At 39.2% G+C, this 22728-nt stretch overlaps 2 protein-coding genes across 3 annotated transcripts in view; one reads left to right on the top strand and one right to left on the bottom strand.

Moving 5' to 3' along the window:
• The window catches only part of GLDC (glycine dehydrogenase (decarboxylating)), a 34787-nt gene extending 26312 nt beyond the window's left edge, over positions 1-8475 (top strand). The window contains exons 17-23 of the mRNA XM_014953860.1: positions 398-510; positions 1129-1270; positions 2887-2998; positions 4226-4321; positions 5920-6092; positions 6781-6861; positions 7839-8475. Coding sequence (XP_014809346.1) covers positions 398-510; positions 1129-1270; positions 2887-2998; positions 4226-4321; positions 5920-6092; positions 6781-6861; positions 7839-7982 — 861 coding nt within the window. The 3' untranslated portion in view covers positions 7983-8475. The remainder of the gene's footprint in view (positions 1-397; positions 511-1128; positions 1271-2886; positions 2999-4225; positions 4322-5919; positions 6093-6780; positions 6862-7838) is intronic.
• Positions 8476-9335: 860 nt separating this feature from the next.
• UHRF2 (ubiquitin-like with PHD and ring finger domains 2, E3 ubiquitin protein ligase) overlaps positions 9336-22728 on the bottom strand; it is a 90258-nt gene continuing 76865 nt past the window's right edge. The window contains exons 10-16 of one of the 2 annotated variants that reach the window (XM_014953937.1): positions 18190-18296; positions 15983-16145; positions 15305-15442; positions 14383-14506; positions 13805-13968; positions 11771-11869; positions 9336-10446 (exon numbers count right to left, since the gene is read on the bottom strand). In XM_014953937.1, coding sequence (XP_014809423.1) covers positions 10300-10446; positions 11771-11869; positions 13805-13968; positions 14383-14506; positions 15305-15442; positions 15983-16145; positions 18190-18296 — 942 coding nt within the window. In that variant the 3' untranslated portion in view covers positions 9336-10299. The remainder of the gene's footprint in view (positions 10447-11770; positions 11870-13804; positions 13969-14382; positions 14507-15304; positions 15443-15982; positions 16146-18189; positions 18297-22728) is intronic. The other variant, XM_014953938.1, reaches the window with a different exon arrangement.

Raw genomic sequence — 22728 nt, 5'->3', positions numbered from 1 at the left:
ATAGCACAGCAGTACTCAGTTCAGACCATAACACAGCTTCCTCACAAGATGGCACAGTGTTTTGGGAGAGGAGGTGACGTTTTCAAGAACAGTAATAAAAATCAGACGGTGAAAATATTTCTCTTATGTGATTTTGCCCTGAAATGTTTTGTAAGATGTATGAGTTATTCACTGAAACAGGCTTAGTCTGCCTAATCTTTGTCAAAAACGTTCTTTAAGGACATGAATAAGAGTTCCTAAAGCAAAAAATTGTATTGATTTCTTGTTTATGATGCACCACCTTAAAGAAAAACAGAAAAATATATAACATCTTTTTCAGCCTGTTCTTCTTGAATGGAGTAATAGGCCTTAAAATGGCATGTAAAGGCTATTTTGAGACAGAGTATTCCCTTCACAGGTGGGTTTGTGTCGTCCTGGAGATTACGGCTCTGATGTCTCTCATTTAAACCTTCACAAAACCTTTTGCATTCCCCATGGAGGAGGAGGACCTGGGATGGGACCAATTGGAGTGTGGGTATCTTTTTATTAGCCTCTTATTTAAAAAAAATGTAAAAATTCCATAGTGAATCTTGGGTAACAGTTCACTTAAGTATAGAGCCATGCATGGGAGAGGTGTACTAGTGTTTGTAAACTTTTGTCCTTCTCCAGGGCAGTCATGTGCTGATCTCATGAGTGGTGAGGTTCACATGTATTGCCAAACCCTGGCTTTCAGGCTGGACCTTTAGTGCATATGGGAGACCTCGCTCAGCGGTCTGGTTTCTGAGTAAATGCAGAGGTGAACTGTGGACTTTCAGGGCTGATATTGTACGTAGTCCAGAACACTGCATTGGTACATGAACTATGTGAATCTATCCTATAGAGCAATCATTTTAAAAAGCAATGATCTTAGTTTTTTTAAAAAATAATTTTTATTTGGATAGCTGCATGGATATCTTGTGGTAGGTTGAAAACTGAGTGCCATCCTCTGCTGTCACCAGTTTTGCTAATAAAACTTTCTGTTGAAGAAGACCAGACTTCCTGGAGGACTGTGTTTGGAAGGAGTGTGAAGAGAAGCTACTGCTGAAACTGTCCAGAAATGGTAACACAGAAACACACACTTAAGTTCTAAAATCAATGTTTTTGTTTTAGGAAGAAGCATTTGGCTCCCTACTTGCCTACCCACCCTGTCATCAAAATACAGCCGGATAAGGATGCATGTTCTTTGGGTACTGTCAGTGCTGCACCATGGGGTTCCAGTGCTATATTGCCAATTTCCTGGGTGTATATCAAGGTGTGTAGACTTTTGTAAGGGGTATCAGCTGAGGGTCTGTTTCTGTTTCAGCAAGTCTGAGGACCACTGGAACCACATGAACAGGTTTAAGAGCAATTAATCATAAGATATTTGCGCAGACCTAAATGCATATGACTACGGCACGGTCATAGGATATTTACATCCTTTGAACCTCCTTGTTTTCCAGAAGGACAGTGGAATGGCCTGTTGCCATCTGTTGTTATAGGAAAGGATGGCAGGACAACTGCTGTGTCTACGCAGCCTGCTTAATTCTCCTGTCTCTTGTCTGTAATAATTCTTGAGACAAGTGGACACGAGGCAGAAAGCTGCAATCAGCCTTGCACCTCCACTGTCCAAGTTTTCATGTTTAAAAGCTGCTTGATAATTGCTGTTCTTCCAAGAATATTTTTGGTTGTATGCTGCAGCATTGTTACAAGTTGACCTGTACGTAACGTTTAACTTTCCAAAATCTGTTCAATAAGAGCTTGAATTCCAGGAGATTTTACTGAATTTGAAAACTGAACTCAGTTTTGGCTTTGGACGTGCAACAATTTGATCGTGATCTGTGCAATTCTTTAATGCCTTGCACTTTAGTGATAAGCCTGCAAATATGTGATTACATATATGAAATTAACCAGCCATAGGTTCAAATTCTGAGAAGAGGGTGTGCTGGCACTCTGAGCACCATTTAAAGCTCAGAGAAAGGGCTGTAATGGCGAGCACAGGGGCAACGTCGTGCAGAGCACCCTGTTGCCAGTTTGATACTCTAACCACGGAAGTTTCCACTCCCTGGGAAACCAGCTCTTCTGAATTGGAATGAACAAACACGAGCTGGTACAACTTCCGCAGTGGCTTTTCAGCTGTGGGTAGAAGTCACTTGTGATTTTAAGCTGTTTCCTATAACAGAATATTTAAACGGTAATAAATTTTTAAGGGAAGCTGTTTCTTCGCAATGCAAAATGCCATCTGTTTAGGCTGTCCCATCTAAAGGGACCACCTTGAAGGCTGTTTTGCCTTTCTCCTTTGCCAACTTACCTTTTAAGTGCAGTGTTAAGAAACTCAACCACAGCTCAATTCCAGCACTGTCCTTTAGCAGTGACTTAACAGACAAGTAAGTGCAACCTTGTTCATTTGTCTCTGGTCTTTGCTGATGTGTGGTACCACCTGCGGGCAGAGTTTGAGTTTGCTGGGGTGATCTGCACCAGACAGCACACAGCTTTTTGGGCAGCTCCCTGGACACTCTGTCCCTGGGGGTAAGGATGGTGACAGGCAGCGTGCGCAGTTCGTGCTGACGACAGCCTCAAGGTCTGCTCACTCCTTCCTCTTCGCTTCAGAGCTTCTCGGTTCGCGGAAAGGCTTGGGTTGTTCACTTGTTGACTTTAAGCAAAAACTCTCATACAGTCAGCAGTCTCATAAGCTGCTCATACCTGCTGCTCCCAAGTAATAGCCAGTGTTCTTCTGTGAGTGTGCTGTGGGGAAGTGTAATAGCGTGACGGCCTTGCAACTAGCCAGATGCATTAAGGTGCTTTGGTCTACTGTGTTTGCCCATACAGACACACACTTTGCTTGCTGGGGAGTGGTTTTAGAGCTGTTTCTTCATTTTATTCCTCTTTCAGACAATGGGAGCAAAGGGTCTGAAACACGCTTCTGAGATTGCTATACTAAACGCAAACTACATGGCAAAGAGGCTAGAGAAGCACTACAAAATCCTTTTCAGAGGAGCAAGAGGCAAGTATTGGACAATTTGTTTTCTTCTACAAAGCTACTTTTTTTGTTCCTAGTGCATAAGTTGGTTTGCAATATGGTTCCTTTTTTAATGGTATGTGACAGCTGCATCTCAAAATTCTCTTAATGCTGTTCACAGGAAGAGAAATAACCTGCCACACTGCTTCTGTGGAGGTAGTGCAATGAAACTGAGATACTTGGAAGTAGAAGAAAAAATGCCTGTTTGTAATTAGATGAAATAATGACAAAAGATGCAGTAGCAGATTAATGAACAGCAGAAAAAGGAGAAGCAACAAAGTCAAGACCTCCAAATCTCCCATAAGCAATGGCATAACAATTTAAGAAGCAATTTTTGGACCTGTACTTCCCCTTGCACTTTTTTTCTGAAACTCCACCCCCAAGATTTCTCTCATTTCCACTCCTTATTCTCATTTGTGAGACAGGGAAGAATCCCCCTGGCAATGCAAAATACTTTAGGTACAATCTAGTTCTACAGCTCTGCAGTCTTGCATCCAGATAGATGTAATGAATAAGATGTGAAAGAATTACCTGTTACAGTAGCAAAACTATCAGAGAATGCTATTTTGCTTGTTTAAGCTGAATAGCACCAAAGAACATTTGAGTACAATATGTACGCTCTTCAAAATATATCTTAAATTTAATGGAGTACACCTTGGCTAAACCTGCAGGTTGGATTTTAAGAAAATGTATTATTTGCTCACAGAAGTGAATGGAAGTTCAGATTTTGAAGGATTCAGTAATGAAATGGAACAAGGTTCTCCAGGATCATGGATATAAATTTAGATAACGTCTTTAGCCTCTATAACACTAGATTTGAGCTCTTCTGTGCTATAACATAAAACTGATTATCTTGTACATGGATAATTGAAGATAGCCTAAGACCAAAATGGTGTGGGGCCACTGACAAATCCAGTTATTTTTCAGAGTATTTGTCAATTACAGGCACTACTTTGACCACCCTTTCCTAGTTCTGATGTTAGAAATGAGGCCTCTTCTTAACGTGACATGGGACTCAGAGGACCAGTCTTCAAATACTGAGTTGTATCTCTCTTGCCTGATAATTTCTCAGTTGTTTCTCTCACTTTTGCTCAAGTGGATTTTTTTGTCTTTTTGCCATATTCTCCACAAAACCAATCAGAATGGAATGGTTGGTAGATTGCATTATTCTCCTAGTAAATAAACCACTATGTGCACTTTTTTTGTTTACAGGTTATGTAGCCCATGAATTTATTTTGGATACGAGACCTTTCAAAAAAACAGCAAACATTGAAGCTGTAGATCTTGCTAAGAGACTTCAGGATTACGGTAAATCAAATGTCTTTTTTTTTCAAAAATAGCAGTTTAAGTGAGAATGACATAAATCTCTCCTTAAGGGAGTCAGAAACATTCTAGTCCTTTGCATCATTTAAGGTCTCCTCATGTTCATTAAGGGTTGGGAGAGAGGTATTTGCATCAGTTGAGTTGTAGTAGCTACTTACAAGTCTGCTGCAACCTCCCCAGGTTTGTAAACTGCCCCTTCAAATTTGCGATTACATGACTCCTAACCATTGGAGCAAGTGGCTTGGAGCCAAGAGCTTAGTAAGATTCCAGCAAAACAAAAAAGAAATACTTTTGAAGCAGGGTAATAGGATTTAAAGGCTTCCATCCTGATACAGTTTAGGCACTTTTGTACACGTGCTCTGAAGAATCTGATCGTGGCTACTCTTTGGGTGCCAGACAAGATGACCCATTGAACTGCCTGATCCTGTACAACTGTGCTTCTAACAAATGTGCATAAAAGCCGTTAAAACCCTAACTGATAACACATCATCAGTGAAATAATCAAAAGCCCAGTTGTGATATCAAAAACCTGCACTCTTCCTGCTCTTTGTGAGTGGGTTGCTATGGTCTTGAATAGCACGCACCACTTAAAATACCTTTTTCAGTAGGTATGGAGGTGAGTTACATGGATCAGTTTAGTAAAGTTCTCTGCTGCCCAAAGAAAAGTGTCACAAGGCTGTAATTAGCAGTAGTGCAGGAAAGGAATCACAAGAGACCACCTTTTCTTCTTACCTTGTTTACCCGTTCAGAAATCTATACCCATCTCACTTTGCCATGCTGCCTGTCATAAGAAGGTAAAGTGACAAAACACTTCTATTAAAGTGAGCAGCAGGAACAGAAGTAACCTGGGAAAGGAGCAATATACTTCAGGCCTAAAAGTAACAAAGAAAAAAGAGGAGTTTTTACGAGTGTTTCATTAAATCAGCATGTAACTCTATTGCAAATAATACTACACCCTTACCTTTCAGTGTCAAAAGCTAATATACTGTCTTACCTCTACGGTACACTGCCAATGCTACCAATGAGTTCAGTCCTGTAGACACCGTAAGACAGGGAATTTGTGAATCAATTGCTAGCTAATGCATATAGAAACAGAATTGCGTTGGTTAGAAGGGACGTTTCAGATCATCTAGTCCAACCATCAACCCAACACTGACAAAAACCATCACTAAACCATGTCCCTTAGCAGCACCTTTTAAATACCTCCAGGGATGGTGACTCAACCAATTCCCTGGGGAGCTTGTCCCAATGCTTGACAACCCTTTTGGTGTAGAAATTTTTCCTAATATCTAATCTAATCCTCCCCTGGCGCAACTTGAGGCTGTTTCCTCCTGTCCTATCACCTGTTACTTGGGAGAAGAGACCAAGCCCCATCTCTCCACGACTTCCTTTCAGGTAGTTGTAGAGACTGATAAGGTCTCTCCTTGAGCCTCCTTTTCTTTAGGCTTAACAACCCCGATTCCCTCAGCTGCTCCTCATAAGACTAGTGCTCCAGAACACAGAGTTAAATATAATAATATATATGAATTAAATATATTAACTCGTAAGCTATTGTCAGTGACTGATTTCTTCTTCTTCATCAGGTTTTCATGCTCCAACCATGTCCTGGCCAGTGGCGGGGACACTTATGATTGAACCAACAGAGTCTGAAGACAAGGCAGAACTGGACAGATTTTGTGATGCAATGATCAGTATTCGTCAGGAAATTGCTGAAATAGAGGAGGGCAGGATGGACCCTCAGATTAACCCACTAAAGGTAAAATGGCATCTAGAGCAGGTTACCAGCATCAGCTTAACCACTGAGACTTACTTGAGACTACATGAGCCTGCTTCCTGGTCTTTCGGTACTCTCAAAATTATTGTGTGTAACAGTGAACTTTTTGAAATTTGACTTTTTAAGAAACCTTAAACTTTTTCAAAATTTGAATTTTGATTTTTTCAAGTCAGAAGCCTGGCCTTTGCTGGAAGAGCAGAGGAAGTTATTTACGCAAGCGCATGATCTATAATTTTCAAGGCCATCTCAAAGTAATGCAGGAGAGATGTTTGTTTATCTGGCTTAAGAAGGGAAGTGGAATGACCTTAAAACTAACAGTAAAATAAAGTTTGAATGAATTATTTTAGCAACTGCAGTACAAAAATGCCATAGGTTCAAGTTCTGTTCAAGTCCTGCGATACTGGACTGACTTGTTAAATATCAAGGGAATTTAGTGAAAAGCTGGAAGCATATAGAAACTTCGGGTAGTATCTTCAGGCAAACTGAAAATTCCAGATAACTGACTTGGTTCTTGTCTTATATCTGCCTTTTTTCCCCCCAGATAAACAATATTCTCAAGAGAACTCTCCAGACTATATGTAGCTATGTGAAAACTTGAGGGAGGGTTCACACTGCTACATTCAACTGAATTCTGTAATTTCATGTCCTAAACGTGTCTTTTTGCTTGTAGATGTCACCACATACACTGAACTGTGTCACTTCTTCCAAGTGGGATCGTCCTTATTCTAGAGAAGTGGCAGCATTCCCACTGGTGAGTAAATAGGATCCTAGTGGTGTGGCAATACATAAATGTGCTTTCTGCTCTGTGGTTTTCTGGACAGTTGGCAATGAAGTAATCTGGCAAGAATAAAAACGTCAGAGCCATTTCTACTGTTGCTCAATTTTTATGTGTGTGAGCTCTACAGTAGTTCCATTACTTTTGTTTCTGAAGACAAGGAAAAGAGAACTGTAAAAAAAAATAAAATAGTCTCTACACATGAAGTGCAAGCTTGGATTTCTAAATCTCAGCAGTTCTGTTGGAAAGAAACTGTTCAGTTCTGACACACTGCACCACGGGCTCCCAAAACAAGAGTGCCGTGTCGACATTCAAACCACTGCTCCAAAGAACTTGGATGAAGGTTTGACAAGATGCATGGTCAGCACAGGGCAAGCCACACCAGTGAGCCTGCTGCAAATAAAGGGTCAAATTTGAGCTGGATATATCATACTTCTTCAGAGCACTACATAAAATTGCTTCCACAATCTTAACAACTAAATGTATGTGTAACTAACTTTTCTTACTTAAAACTGAATTGCATCTATTTTACTGCTGTTTCAAAGAGGAGAAATTTACCTGCACCTGTAAAGTTTGCCACCTTGTTCTATATACTGTCTTAAAAATACATTGAACTGCACAGGTCTTGGTAGTCTCCTCCATGGTTCCTTGTCTCTGAGCCAGTTTTGCAAAGGGTCACAGTTTTCTTTGATCCCATGACAACTGCTTCTTTGCAAGCATTTTTTAGAGGACATGGCTGCGCTTTTTTGAAAGTCTAAGTATTCTTTTGACTGCTATCTCTATTACACATGCTTGTTAAATTTCAGGGACTGCAAACAGAGTTGAAGTATGACTTCACTTAAAAAAATACACCTTTCCAGCAACTGTCAATCTTAAAAATCTAAAGTTTGTTACAACTATGTAGATCTGCTTGACAGAAAAATTAAAATAGTTGTTTCTTCTTCTGTACTTAGCCATTTGTGAAGCCTGAAAGCAAGTTTTGGCCCACAATTGCTCGCATCGACGACATATATGGAGATCAACACCTAGTTTGTACCTGCCCACCAATGGAAGCCTACGAGTCTCCCTTTTCTGAACAGAAGAGAGCATCTTCGTAGGACTGCTTCCAGCTGCCCGGAGTCCATCAGGATGGCCTTTTCCTCCCAGACCTGATAGGGGATTTATATACTGTGTATATTTTGGATAATTGATGTTTGTTAATTGAATCACTGCGCAGTTAAAATGTAAATACAATCAGGATGTTAGATGTAAACAAAATGTGACTGTTCCGCAGCAGTTGATGTTAAAGTTGCCTTGATTAAACATTTTTTCTGTTTTGTGCTAAAGTTTTAACAATTAACACCCGATTTGGCAAAGTGGCATGGAAGATATGGTTAAAAAAAAAAGTAGAAGTGATGCAGATGCAGAAGGCACTAGTAATGAGTATTAACTGCAGGAGTAATTGTTTATATTTTGTAAAAAAAGATGAAGTAGATTGTTTAATTTACTTCACATATTACCACTAGCATTGCTAGTGTTAATATTTCATACTGGTTTTTTTTTACCTACCAGTGTTAGTACTCTAATAAAATTGGTCAGAAATTCAAATGTTGTCATGTTCTGGATTCTAACTTCAGCTGGATTTGTCCAACAGAGCATTATGAAGGTCAAGTTCTGATTTGTCAGAACTGCCAAAGCAGTAAAAACCTCTACACAAAGCAAAACACTGGCAGAGATTAATATAACCTTAATATAACCCTCTTCTAGAAGGTCTATATGCACACTCATGCCAGGTGGCTTTCCCTGAAGGGACACAAATGAGGCTAGTGATCACAGTACAATTTTAAGTACTGTATTTTTGTGTACTTTATACTGAAAGTTTTGGGACTGCAACTTTTTCACTGCCTACCTTATGACTTCAGTGGGGGTTTTAATTACACAAAGAGACTGCATATGACAGGACACAGGAATGAATTTCATTAAAGGAACGTTAGGCCAGATACCACTTTTGATATGAAAAGCTGCACCTAGGTCCTAAAAGGTCTAAATACATAGGGAAGAAAATTGGAATTTTATACTCTAGAAGTTACTGTTGAAAAGGGTGTCTTTCAGTAGCTACTGACATAGCACTCAGGGTGTAAAAAACTGTAAAAACACACTGCAAACTTCCCACTCTGGTACCAACAATCTTCCTTCAAATGCTCAGTAGAGACCAGAGCAGCTGCATGACAGCCACTGCTATAGAGTATGTAAGAGCTTGTGGGTATCAATATCAGGCTAGCAATGGGTCTTTTCCCCTATTTAACAAGTTTTTTTTCACTGAGAAAGTAGTTAAGGAATACAAAGCCTCATCCCTGAAAACTAAGAAGCTCCCTCCTAAAGAAAGCATTTCGTAATTTGAAAAAAAAAAAAACCCTATAAAAATGTTGTGATTAAAATAAGTGGGTAATAGTAAAAACAAAATTAGCAACTTTTCTGAATCATAAAATATTTAATAAGGTATATTTTTGGGGGGGGATATATTGTATATAAAATTTCAGATCACAATATGAAGCGATTTGAACCCTCTCCAAGCTAGCACTGCCTTCAACGCCATGTAGATGTATTGCCACTGATACAAGACCTACTAAAAGCATACAGTTTAACTAATACAGAAGTGGCTTTTTATATGAAATATTTTTTACACAACTAGAGTGTCTTGAATACCCTCTTTAAGTGCAAAAAACACAGATCACTTTACACTAATGCAGCAACAATGCATTCATATTGTTCTCATTAGTCATTAGTAGTCAACTTGCATAAGATACAAGAAAAGCACAATGAAGCTCACAAAAATAGACTAAAAATCAGCCTGTTCTTGCAAAGAAAAAAAATACAGCATAATGGAAGAAAAAGACAAAAAAGGATTATGCACACCACAGAATTTGCTGTTCTTCAATCCAACTGGCTTAAGTGCTGTTTCTGTTTTTTGCTGTTTTTTGTGGGTTTTTGTTTTGGTTTGGGGGTTTTGGTTTTTTTTTGTAAATCAAACCACATGGACCAGGCACAACTAATATTCAGGAGGCAGTGTGTAGCTAAAACTTCACTTTTTGTCATCCCCACAATTTGTTTTCCTCTGTCCTGAGGTAGTTACAAAAAAACAAATCATAAATCAAGCATCAGCTAGGCCAGTAAGAGCTGAAGCTTTTTTTTTTTCTTTTCTTTAAAAATATTTCTCAACTGGCCAAAACTACCCTTGATGTTAAAAGACAGCTGAGAATTAAAGTTCTCGCTACACCAAAAAGATGGCTATGAGGGGAAGAGGGTTAGCTGCTTCAAAATGTGACAATATATCGAGTCCCATCAAGCTGGCTGGTCCACTGTTGAGTTTCCCATGTTTCTTCTCCTTTACTGTCTATAAAGTCACTGGGAGAAGTACGGAAGGATCTGAGCCCATCATCGTCCTTTACTGTAACCAGGGAAGAACTGGTCCAGTAGTGTCTGCAGTATCTTGTTAGGAACCATGGTGTAGCCCTTCCCCAGGTCGTAGCGGCAGGCAGGGCAGGTGAAGACTTCAGCTCTGAAGGAGCGCTGTAAACAACTCTAGGACATACAAAAGACAGAGAAGTAAGTTGTGAGAACTTCGTTTCAGATTGACGGCTTACCCAGCAAAAGCTAAGAAAACACTACAAAGCAAAGACACAATCTGCTCTACTACCAGGAAAAAAAAAAAAAAGAAGTCATTACCAAGCCCTCTGGTGCCTACTTCTGTTTCTGTGACTAAAACGTCCTTACCACAACGGGACTCTGCTCTAGGCCAGGATGTGAAACATTGAGCTCAGGAGGATTTAAAACAAATCACTGCTGAGATTTCCCCTTCACTTCCACTCGTGCCTTCCTGTAAATTGCAGCCACACCTGAAGCTTCCTTCCAGACTCACTACAGTTTTCCAGACCTTCATTTCAAGTGGAAGGTGAGCATACCAGGTATACTGCTTACGTAACTATCTCCACCTACATCATCAGATGAGATTTGGTTTAGCCTTAAAGACAAACGTGGAATAACACAATCACTAACATGTTAGCATTAGTGCTGCCCTCCTTGCTATGTTACCACAGGCTGCAGATAGCCCAAGCATGTGAGCTGAGTATCAGAAAGTCTTCAGGGCAAACCTGTGCCCAAACAGCAATAGCAGCTTACTATCAAACTACTCCTTACAACTTCAGCTGGATGTTATTTTCTATTTACAAATATTTACTGACATCTTCAAAATCTGTGCTTGCTGAGTTCGTTGCCATTCAGCTTTCTCTTCTCCATCATCTTCTAATTTCCATAATTCTACATATTAACCCCTTCCTCCTTAAGTTTTTTAAGGAGCTATAACCATTCCATGTGTGAGGCCATCCATAACACCACAGTGATTTTTACTGGAGTGATACATATCTTCTTGAACAGCAAACTTGCATTATCAGATATTGTATTTGGATGATAAATTCTGAGTCCTTTTAGGCTCTTAGGGATTAAAACTAGGTACGGCAGGAACAATTAAAATATGCACAATCCCTTTATACAATTGTAAACTCTGGTTTTATTCTTTAACTATGTAAAATTATATTATTGTTACTGTACCAACATCTAGCTCCTGGACCAAACCAATTCCCGGTGTAACTCCACTGATCACAAAGGATGACAGCACAGCAACGGTAAACTTCACGCATTATGTCTGTCAGGAGCTACACTAAATGTACTTCCATTCTTTATTACATAAAAACAAGGTTACACAGCAATCACCAAATCCAAACTTGTTGCATGTTTTTTCTCAGATTGTTAGGCAATAATTATTGTCTTTCTAAAACACATATGGCTTTGGTGACTGGTGTCTCAGAGCCAAGAAAACAGCCCAGAGCAAGACCAAGTTTATTCTTACTTTACAGACGTTGTGGAGGCACTCTGTTGTCACTGGCTGGTAAACCAGCTCCTGGCAGCAGACACACATAAAGGATTGTTCCAGTTTCTTCAGAAAATTCTAGTGTAAGGCAAAGGAATAAAAAAGACAAAAATCTATTACAGTCCTTGTAAATGCCACTTATTACATAAAGATGATGAGCTTCCAGAAGTTCTTAAGTCCCCCATATCCATTACTGCAGCTTTCTAAAAGAAATCAGGAAGCAAGCCCATAACTGGCCTCATTTCCCTGCTCTTTCACAAATCAGAGAACTAACGTTTTAAAGATTATTAACTTGTTTGTATGAGTATTGTTATAAACAAAATGAAACAGACCGGAGGGCCCCTCATGTCTGATTCTTAGCATAGGTGAGAAAAGTTAGCAATTGTGTTTAGTAACTGCTTCTGGACACTTGCATGTCTCTGCTCCTCTGCCAAGGCAACTTCTTCTGCTAAGAAAGCTACCTCTGCTCATGGATTGTGGCTACTCTCCATGGCTACTCTCCTCAGGCCAAATTCTCTGCAGCGTGTAAACTGACCTCCCTGGCTTTTAAATCTTCTCAGGACATCTCTGAGGAATCTCAAGATACACTTGTATCAGGTGTTTTACACACACAAGCATGCTAATCTCTGGCATGCCAGTGATCTCCAAACATGTCAAGAATACAAGCTTGGTATAGAAAAAAAAAAGCAAATCTATAGGTAATCAAATTGCAGTTCTTTGTAATAATTTTCAAAATACCAGATTTATCTTAAACCATGTTTTATTTTGTTAAAAGGGAAGGTGGTTGTTTCAAGCAGAAAGATTTATGTTTTCAGAGTAGCAACCCAAAGCTACCAGTGATTTCTATTGCCTTTAATGGGAACCAAACAGAAATTTTACCAAAATTATGAGTAGGAATCTGTAGAAAAATTACTTCTCAATAACTCAACCACTTTTAAGTTACTGTTTTCTCATTTTTACAAGCACATATCTCTATTGCCTGTCATCATGCAGAATTTTAAGAGCTGAAACTCCTTCTAATCATTACTGACACTGGATAGAAGACAGATTACACTATCAGTTCCTACACAAAGACAACTGCAGCAGCATTAAGGCAGAAACTAGTACCGTAAGTGGAAGAACAGGAAGTTAGTTATAGATGCTTTTTCTGTTACAGAAGCACCACAAAGAGCCAATGGCAATTCTCAAACAAAATAATTATGTATGTCCATTTTCAGATATCCATTTTCCAACTGATGGTTTGGTTTCCACCAAGTTGAGTTTTATTAAGTTATTTCAACTTCTTAGTGCTTTGATTTCTTCTACAAAATGGGTAAAAGAACTATGAGCTCAACATTGGTAATACTAGCTATCACTGAAAGATGCAATATTTCAGGCGATATTCCTTTTGTGGACATTTTTATGCTAGTGTCTCTTCAATCTTGAGCTATTCTTGCTATTTTCTTGACATTTAGGGGGTCAGAAAGTATTTTCTCTCTCACTTAAGGTTCCCTCTCTTCAGAGTGGGATAATCTAGATTTGGATGAAAATACTTTCATTTCATTTCTAAATTTAAAGATGACAGTACTTCTGTCTTCTTAAACAAAGCAAGCAAGCTGTATTTTCTGTCATAAAATTTTCTGCCTAAACAAAAAGAAGTGACTAGAACCACCTTTCCTCATGTCTAATTTCTCACATCAGCACAGCACAAAAATACACTTACTGTTTCAGACAAAACATGATCCCTTCAAAAATGGAAATGGTAAAAACAAAAAGCCACTTCTAACTTCAAAATGATTTTTAAGCAAGAAAAGATCTCTATTACACCGGTGTAAACCAAGCTATCAATAGCAAATTGTACAAATCAAGATTATATTCTTGAAATAAAAGTCCTACAAATAAAAATAATGCTAGACACAGTCTGTATTCTGCAGAAGACCAACAAGCAAATTAGGTTTTAAGAAAGTCAAGATTTCTCCCAACAGTCTAAAGAAAAGGTAAAAATGTTAGAAATGATGCATGCAGCAAACATACTGGTCCTTCCTTAAGAGAAGCAAGTACTTCATCCCACAGTTTCTGGTTCATACAGTCTTCTCTAATCAGCCATTGCTGCTCTTGGGTCAGCTGGAAAGCCTCTCCTTTCCCTCCATCTCCCATCCTCATGGCTTTGGGTGTATTCGTAGGTTCCTCTATACCTGCTTACGGTTATGACCATCAGATGCAGTAACAACAGAGTGTTAGTCTGAACTAATAAAAGGGGAAGACAAAACTATTTCTAGAAGGCTAAAACATGTATTACACTCATGAAATGCAGCAATCAAACCCCTACTCCAACTCATACTGTTCAGCATTGCTTTGGACTGCAGCACACAAACTTGCACAGAAGAATGTTCATTTTTTTCTACAGAGCTTAAGATAAAAAAAAAAAACAACAAACATAAGAGTAATAAATAAGATCCCTACACTACTACTTCATTCCAGAGCATGTGCTTATCAATTTACATTAGTATTCCAAATAACTTCACACACTCACAAAGTTTTCATGCTACTGGCTTAATAGACATAACACAACAAACTTTGTTGATGAATGCTAAAAAAGTAAAAAGAAATACCATCATCAATCGTCCTTTTCTGATTTCCATTACTCTGGCTGTTTGGCTCCTGCTTCACAGTTTGCTTTTTAACCTTATCTTTCTTCTCCTTACTAGCCATGGCTTCCAAATAACCTTCTGGATACTAAAATAAAAAAGCATAGATTTAAAACAAAACCCACTGACATACAGGAATACCAACAAGACTAATTTCTGAAAGATTTTAAAACCCTGTGACTACATATTGAAATAACTACAAAATAATTTTTTAAACCCTATGCAACGGAGAAAGCATTTAAATTAGTATCTATTATTAAGAGAGTGCAGTCAAGTCAAAGACTCTAATCCAGACTCAAATTTATTAAAAAGAACCCAATGCCTATATCTGTGCCCTTACAACTATACATATCAGTTGGGCAAAGCTGAAGATGATGGTATGCTGTAAGTTACACCATTGCCTTGCTAAGAAACAGTATGTTAATTCTTTGCTTTCATGGATTCTGACATGCCCAGGTCCTGGATCAGTTTATTTCTGTGCCTGAAATATGTGACCCTTATGAGCTCCTCAGTTACATGGAGAGAAAAAAAACGGGTTTTTTGATTTCTCAGACAGACTCAGCTATACCAACAGTCACTTGTAGAAACTATTTCCAACCTAAGGACCTACGGATCAAAAAACTAGATTCAAACTCTTAATTTTCCAATTCATATATGCAAAGCAGTTCACTGCTAAGGCAAAAAGCTTCATTGACTGTTCCTCCTGCTATGTCAATCTTAGAGGGTTCTTTCAGTTTGCAGATAATCTGTAGTGTGTTTTGGCATTAAATCCTGCCATATTGAAGTACAAGAAAAAAACTGGGGCTTTAATTTAAGTTATTTCTATTTCTGGAATTTGTTTACTAGAACTGAGAATAAAAACAACTCTGCGAATCCTGATTCGAACCTGTACACTCAGGCCCAGCTTCTTTGACCGCTCCATTCCTTCTGAAGTCCAAGGTGCAGGCTCAACATCATCTCTCCTCAGAAGATAGCGCCAAACTAAAAATCCACATTTTCCAATTTCTGGCCAATATTTCACCACCTAACAAACAATTTTAAAATTACTGTGATTTTTTTATCACAAGCCAAACACATGCATATAGTTATACTTCAACTGTTCAAGAAGAAATGAGAAAGCTAAGTTATACATTACTATTATATAGCAATCTTGCCTCAGGTGCAAACTTTTTGTATTTTTGATAAATACAGTGCTCTTAAACGGCACACACCTTAGTTTCAGATGCTTAGAAGTCATTAAATGCACAAAAAGCTAAGATATGGTTGGAAGGAGAAAGGAAATAATTTGATTTCCAGGGATGAACATTACTCGGTTAGTACATACAAAGTAGCTTACCATATTCAACTTTATATATCCTATTATGGATTATTTTCTGTTATCATTGCTCTGAATAATTTCAGTTCAGTTCTTTGCAGAATAAGCTAAGACTAAAAAGCTATCATGGAGAAAAAAAGAATTATTTCTTTTAGGTAATAATGAAGAATTTGCCATGTAACACATACGGGACTTTTTAAAAACAGCTGAAGAAAAATGTTACATTGTGCTCAATAGAACTCAGAATACCTTGTAAATGCCATCGTATCTGTTGCCTTCCTCTGGGGCATATTTACTGATCCGCCGTCCTTTTGAACTGCGAACTACTCTAACTGGCTTACCAGCTCTCCAATTCTTTGACTCTGCTCCATTTTTGTCATCCAATGGGGCATCACAGTTAAGGGCCAATGCCCTAGAAAGAGATTTAAAATATTCATAAACTAGATTGCTTCACACAACGGATTTTTGAAAATTAATGTAATTAAGTCATGTTTATTTCCATTGTCTAATTATGCTTTATCAAGCAGCACAGAACTTTTCAGTATTTTCATTTTTATAACTGCAGAACTGATGGAAGCAATGAGATCCACGCTACCATGTATGCTGAGAAAAAACATGGGAACACAAAATATTTCGTTGTCAAGGTTACAGATGAAAACTCAGTTGATACTGCTAAATAAACCAAATCAATCCTTTTAGATTTAATATTCTTCATTTTTTAAAATAATCCTTTCCTAAATAGCATTGAGGGAATTACAAGAAAATTACAACAAAAGGCAAACTTTCCCTATCGCTATTCCCCATTAGCTGCAAGTTTTAGGGCTTTTTAAGTGTGTACCCAAAAGTAATGAATATAATTAAAAACACTATAGAGAAAAAAGTAGACAGTAACCATAAAAAAAAAAATTGTAAGTAACTGAAATACCTCATGTAATACATACATTGTCTCGGAATAGTCATTAAGTAATAACTCAAGGACAAGCAAACCCCTTTATCCACTAACTACATAAAGACCCTCTTCTAGAAACCTGAAGTGAGACAGTATGAATACCTAACCTAGACCAAGCTGCCATAATGCACAGTATTTCTACTACCACAGGCTAATTTGACCAGGGATTGAAAACCCTCCAGAATCAAATCAAACCATGGATCTCAGAATTATAAACAGCTATGATATGAGTATGAAACCCACACTATGCAGGACACTAAGAGACAGGCTGTTTAATGCTGACCTTAAAAACGTTTCTCATATAAAAAGAAAACTTAAAAAAGGAAGGATATCTGGACAAGCAAAACTAATACTGATTCAACTACATGGGATCATCATAATTTTCAGTATCAAAATGCTTGAAAACTTGTACCAAAAATCAGTAACTGACAGTAACTCACAGCAATACCTTGTTATACTCCATGTGCACTAACACCTGTAAAGCTACAAAGCAAGCTTTGCCAGTGGACTTCTCATTTGCTAAGACTAGAGAAATGCTGAGACTAAGGAGTCCTGCTTTTAATTCTGTTTCCCAAAGCAAGTTTGCTCTATTCAGTAAATATGCTCGTAAACCTATTGCTTACACCTACTTCCAGCTTCCTTCCCTCCTTGTTCTTATTCACATCATTACTACTCTCTCCCTCCCTCCCTCTGTCCATCTCCTTCTCAGTGGCCAAGTTAGGATTTTCCTTTCTCTCCTCCGAGTACCACCAAAAAGCTTAAACAAACCCTCTTCCCTCTGCTTGACAGCAGCACATCATACATAAAAGCAAACCTGGCAAAGAAAAGGTCTCAGTGAATCTCAGCGCTCCCCAGGTGCTAAGTGGTCAGTTGCATAACAGAGGTTATGCTCCTAAAAACAAAAAAGGGTACAGAACTCTTTGTTCCAACAGGCTTTTAGAAGACATAAACCACTTTAAGCAGACTTCTAATTCATGTTTTGCACACAGATTTTCTTCTTCAAACACCTGTTTTTGATAAAGCAACACCCTAACTCCTTGCTTTTCATAGAAAACTATAATGGAAGAAAGGGCTAGCAAAACAGGAAAGATTTCCTTTAACATGGGAAAAGGAACATGCTTGCTTTCTACTTAAATCTTGCAATTGATTCAACCGTTGAAGAAGAAATTCAAACAAACACCCAGAGTTGCAAAATTCCACACAGGAGTTTTGACAAACTTCTTATTAAATTCAGAGTCCTATGAAGGAAACTGTAGGACAATTTCAAGCAGAGACATGACTACTAGCTACACCAGCAATACCGAACGCATTTCCATTGAGTTGCAAGTGTTTCTTTAAATCAACAAAACATATTGCTTGATGAAATGCCTCATAACAGCAAGAGACACCATTTTTTACAAAAGTAGCACGTACAAGAATGAATGAATACGGCAAAATATCAGTTTTAAATTAAAGCACTATAACCCAGCTCTTTGTTTTGGAATACCTTTTTGTCTTCAAAACTTACCTATTCATGTGTGTTAATGTCTGATCAAATGAATGTTCTCCAATCCTTTTATTCCCAGAAAGATCTCTACCTCCACTCCCAGTGTAAGTGAATTCATCTCCTCGATCCTGTGCAAGAAGATTACCCTTTGTTTCAACATTCCAAAGTAAAGCAACTCAATTTGAAAAAAAAAAAAAAAAAAAAGGCAACTTAATTTGTTCTGTTTACTCAGAGAAGAACTATACTCCAAGGCACGGAAAGATGTGTTTTCAATTTCAGCATCACTGTCCTTCTACAGTAGTTGTGCCAGCACAAAGCTGGATGCAACATGATCACCAGAAAATTCTTACTAAGAAAGTGCCTCCCTTAAAAAATTGGACTTTCACACCTTTTAAAAAGCTGGTTTAACAACAAAAAAAAGCCACAAACCCCAGGAAGGGAATACATTAGCAAGTGGTTACTTGCCCTAGAGCTTTAATTTGGTTTACAAGAATATTGTGTTTGTAAAAGACATATTAAATACCTTGGAGCAATCACTTCACCTTGTGCAAGGGGCTAAGTGCTAATACATACAAACAGCTCTGCCTTGCATACAATGCAGGTGCTTTAAGTCAATAATAATCCCAGCTCTTCTGAAATAGTAAGATCTTAAACTCACTTAGATTTGCATTTTGTAAGGTGATGTAATTCTGTAGTACTTTTCCGACACAGAATTTTCTTTAAATTGAAAGAAGGCTGATAAAATCTTTTACCATGAACCATAAAAACAGTCAAAACCTACATAACCTAAGTAAACCCAGTATTATTACTTTCTTCAGAAAATGTGTCATAGAAATTCATGTTAGTCCTGGCAAATTGAAGTATTTCTAGAAAGATGCAAATATATTTAATACGGTATCTCCTTGGATATGCAACAAACAAACAACAACAAAGCAGGAAGCAACAGAAGGTGATAAATACTTTATAAGAAAATGTTTATATGAATTTTTATAGAAAAAATCTGACCATACTTGTACACAGTAGTAAAATTCAGTCAATTTCTTACCACTATTTAAAGTCTGACATTATTAAGGATCCAGTGCAAGACTGTTACACATATTTCATGACTGACAACAGCAGAAAAAAAAGAAGTTAGAAAGAGAAATGCTGGTTGAACAAGGCCATACATTAATTATAGAAAATATGTTTATTTTATTCTGTGTACAGAAAATCTAACAAATTCATCTGCAGTATTAGAGTATTTCTTGTTCAAAATTTATCTAGACATAATAACAAGCAAGTGCTATGAAGTTGAAAAAATACTCAAAGCCTAACAACAACATGTATAAACTTTGGTATATCCTTTCTTAGAATAGTCTACTTATTTTGCTCAATGAATCTCTAAAAAAAATAACAGAAATTGAATGATGTTGTACAAGGACAATATATGAAACAACTTCATAAGAATGAAAGACCAACAAGACAAGAACTATTTACTATGAAAGAACATAAAATAAATTGTATAAAATAAGGTATTACAGAATTGAGTTATGCTTATTTTTTGTGATTGTGAAGGCAAACAAAACGCACAGATCACACAAAGATGACTGTGATAACAACAACATGAATAGGGATGCATTTGCTTGATGAACCTGGCCCATTCAAACAATTTTAACACCGAGTAAGAGGCTTGTGCCAATTTCAAAAACCAGAAAGATGTATCTTGGGAAGTCACGAATCCAGAATTGAGTTTCACAACAAAAAAGAAACTGAACACATGTTCAGGTGTGGCAGAGGAGAAAATTGCTACAGTTGATTTTTTTTGATGTACAAATGGAAATAAACTGAAACTGGAAGGTGATTTTCCCCTCTTTTTAGAATATAATATTGAGACAAATATTGAAATAACATACATAGAAGAATTTTCAAAAATAGAGAAAAAACGGAAATACTACATATGGAGAAAATTATTACAAGACATAGAAATGGAGAAAAATTATTTACTAGACAAGACAGGCTCTTGACAAACAGTTTTGTCTATCAACAACTACGTAGAACAATCTTCACAAGAAGGAAGTACTGAGCAGACTTTTTTTGGTGTAACTGACAAACAGAAATCAAGGACAAATCACTATAGGCTTAAGCCCCCCAAAATTAAGTGAGATGGCATAAATGCAACAGTATTCATAATTAACTACTGAAACACACTTCTACAAAAAACTCAAGGAGAGCCATCAACCTACCAGCTCAGCCAAAAAGTCAGCCCCTTTAGCCACCCAGCTGAAGTGCCTATACACAAATGCACGCAGCATGGGGAATAAGCAAGAGGAATTAGAGACGTGTGCACACCTCCAAGGCTACGACCTTATTGGTATCACTGAGACATGGTGGGATGGCTCTTATGACTGGAGTGTTGGAATGGAGGGTTACAGGCTCTTCGGGAAGGACAGGATGGGCAGAAGGGGAGGGGGTGTTGCCCTCTATGTCAAGGACCACCTGGAATGTATGGAGCTCCACCTGGGGACGGAGGAAGACACAACAGAGACTTTATGGGTGAGGATTAAAGGGAGCACAGGGGCAGGTGAAGTTACAGTAGGAGTCTGCTACAGGCCACCAGATCAAAGTGACAGTGAGGATGCAGCCCTCTATAAACAGATAGGGGCAGCATCGCGCTCACACACTCTGGTACTCATGGGGTACTCGGGGTGGTACTTCAACCACCCCGACATCTGTTGGAAAGACAACACAGCGGAGCACAGGAAATCCAGGAAGTTCTTGGAATGTGTTGACGACAACTTTCTTTTTCAAATAATTGAAGAACCAACGAGGAAAGGAGCAGTGCTGGACCTTGTCTTTACCAACAAGGAGGGGCTGGTTGGGAATGTCAAATTCAAGGGTAGCCTCGGCTGCAGTGATCACGAGATGATAGAATTCAAGATTCATAACGCAGTAAGGAGGATGTGCAGCAAGGTGGCTACCCTGGACTTCAAAAGAGCGGACTTTGATCTCCTGAGAGATCTGATTGGCAAGGTAGCATGGGAAAAAGAACTAGAGGGGAGAGGGGCCCAGGAGAGCTGGGTGGTATTTAGGGATTGCCTCCTCCAAGCTCAGGAGAGGTGCATCCCAAAAAAGAAGAAGTCGGGCAGAGTAGCTGGCAGGCCTGCATGGATGAGCAGGGAACTGCTGGGCAAGCTTAGGACCAAGAGGGAGGCCTATAGAGGGTGGAAGCAGGGAAAGATGGACTGGGTAGACTACAGAGAAACTGTGCGAGTCACCAGAAACCAGATCAGGCAAGCGAAAGCCCAGGCAGAACTAAATCTAGCCAGGGATGTGAAAAATAACAAGAAGAACTTCTATAGATATATCAGGGATAAGGGTAAGACGAGGGAAGCTGTGGGTCCCCTCTGGAGCGAAGCAGGAGACCTGGTCACCCAGGATGCAGACAAGGCTGAGCTACTGAATGAGTTTTTTGCCTCAGTCTTCACTAGCAGGAGCCCTGGCCACACTGAACAAGTCACGGAGAGCAAGTACAGGGGCTCGGAGAATGAAGAACCACCCACAGTACAAGAAGATGAGGTTCGTGACCTCTTAAGGAACCTGAAGGTGCATAAGTCCATGGGACCTGATGAAATCCATCCACGGGTCCTGAGAGAGCTGGCAGATGAAGTTGCTAAGCCCCTCTCCATCATATTTGAGAAATCGTGGCAGTCTGGTGAAGTTCCCACTGATTGGAAAAAAGGGAACATAACTCCAATATTCAAAAAAGGAAACAAAGAAGACCCGGGGAACTACAGGCCGGTCAGTCTCACCTCTGTGCCTGGCAAGATCATGGAGCAGATCCTCCTGAAATCTCTGCTAAGGCACATGGAAAATAAGGAGGTGATTGGAGACAGCCAACATGGCTTCACCAAGGGCAAATCGTGCCTGACAAATTTGGTGGCCTTTTACGATACTGCCACAGACTTGGTAGACAAGGGCAGAGCAACTGACGTCATCTACCTGGACTTATGCAAAGCATTTGACACTGTCCCACATGACATCCTGGTCTCAAAATTGGAAACCCATGGATTCGATGGATGGACCACTCGGTGGATAAGGAGCTGGCTGGACGGCCGCACCCAAAGGGTGGCAGTCAACGGCTCAATGTCCAGGTGGAGGCCAGTTACGAGTGGTGTTCCGCAGGGGTCGGTATTGGGACCAGTACTATTTAACATCTTTGTTGGAGACATGGACAGTGGGATAGAGTGCACCCTCAGCAAGTTTGCTGATGACACCAAGCTTGGTGGCGCAGTTGACACGCTGGAGGGAAGGGATGCCATCCAGAGGGACCTGGACAGGCTGGAGAGGTGGGCTCGTGCAAATTGCATGAGGTTCAACCAAGCCAAGTGCAGGGTCCTGCACCTGGGACGTGGCAACCCCAGGCACAAATAGAGGTTGGGTGGAGAATGGCTGGAGAGCAGCCCTGAGGAGAAGGACTTGGGAGTGCTTATGGACGAGAAGCTCAACATGAGCCGGCAGTGCGCGCTGGCAGCCCAGAGAGCCAACCGTGTCCTGGGCTGCATCAGGAGAAGTGTGGCCAGC

This window comes from Calidris pugnax, unplaced genomic scaffold (genome assembly GCF_001431845.1).
Source record: "Calidris pugnax isolate Ruff unplaced genomic scaffold, ASM143184v1 scaffold178, whole genome shotgun sequence".
Taxonomy (NCBI): domain Eukaryota; kingdom Metazoa; phylum Chordata; class Aves; order Charadriiformes; family Scolopacidae; genus Calidris; species Calidris pugnax.
This window is presented reverse-complemented; position numbering and strand designations above follow the sequence as displayed.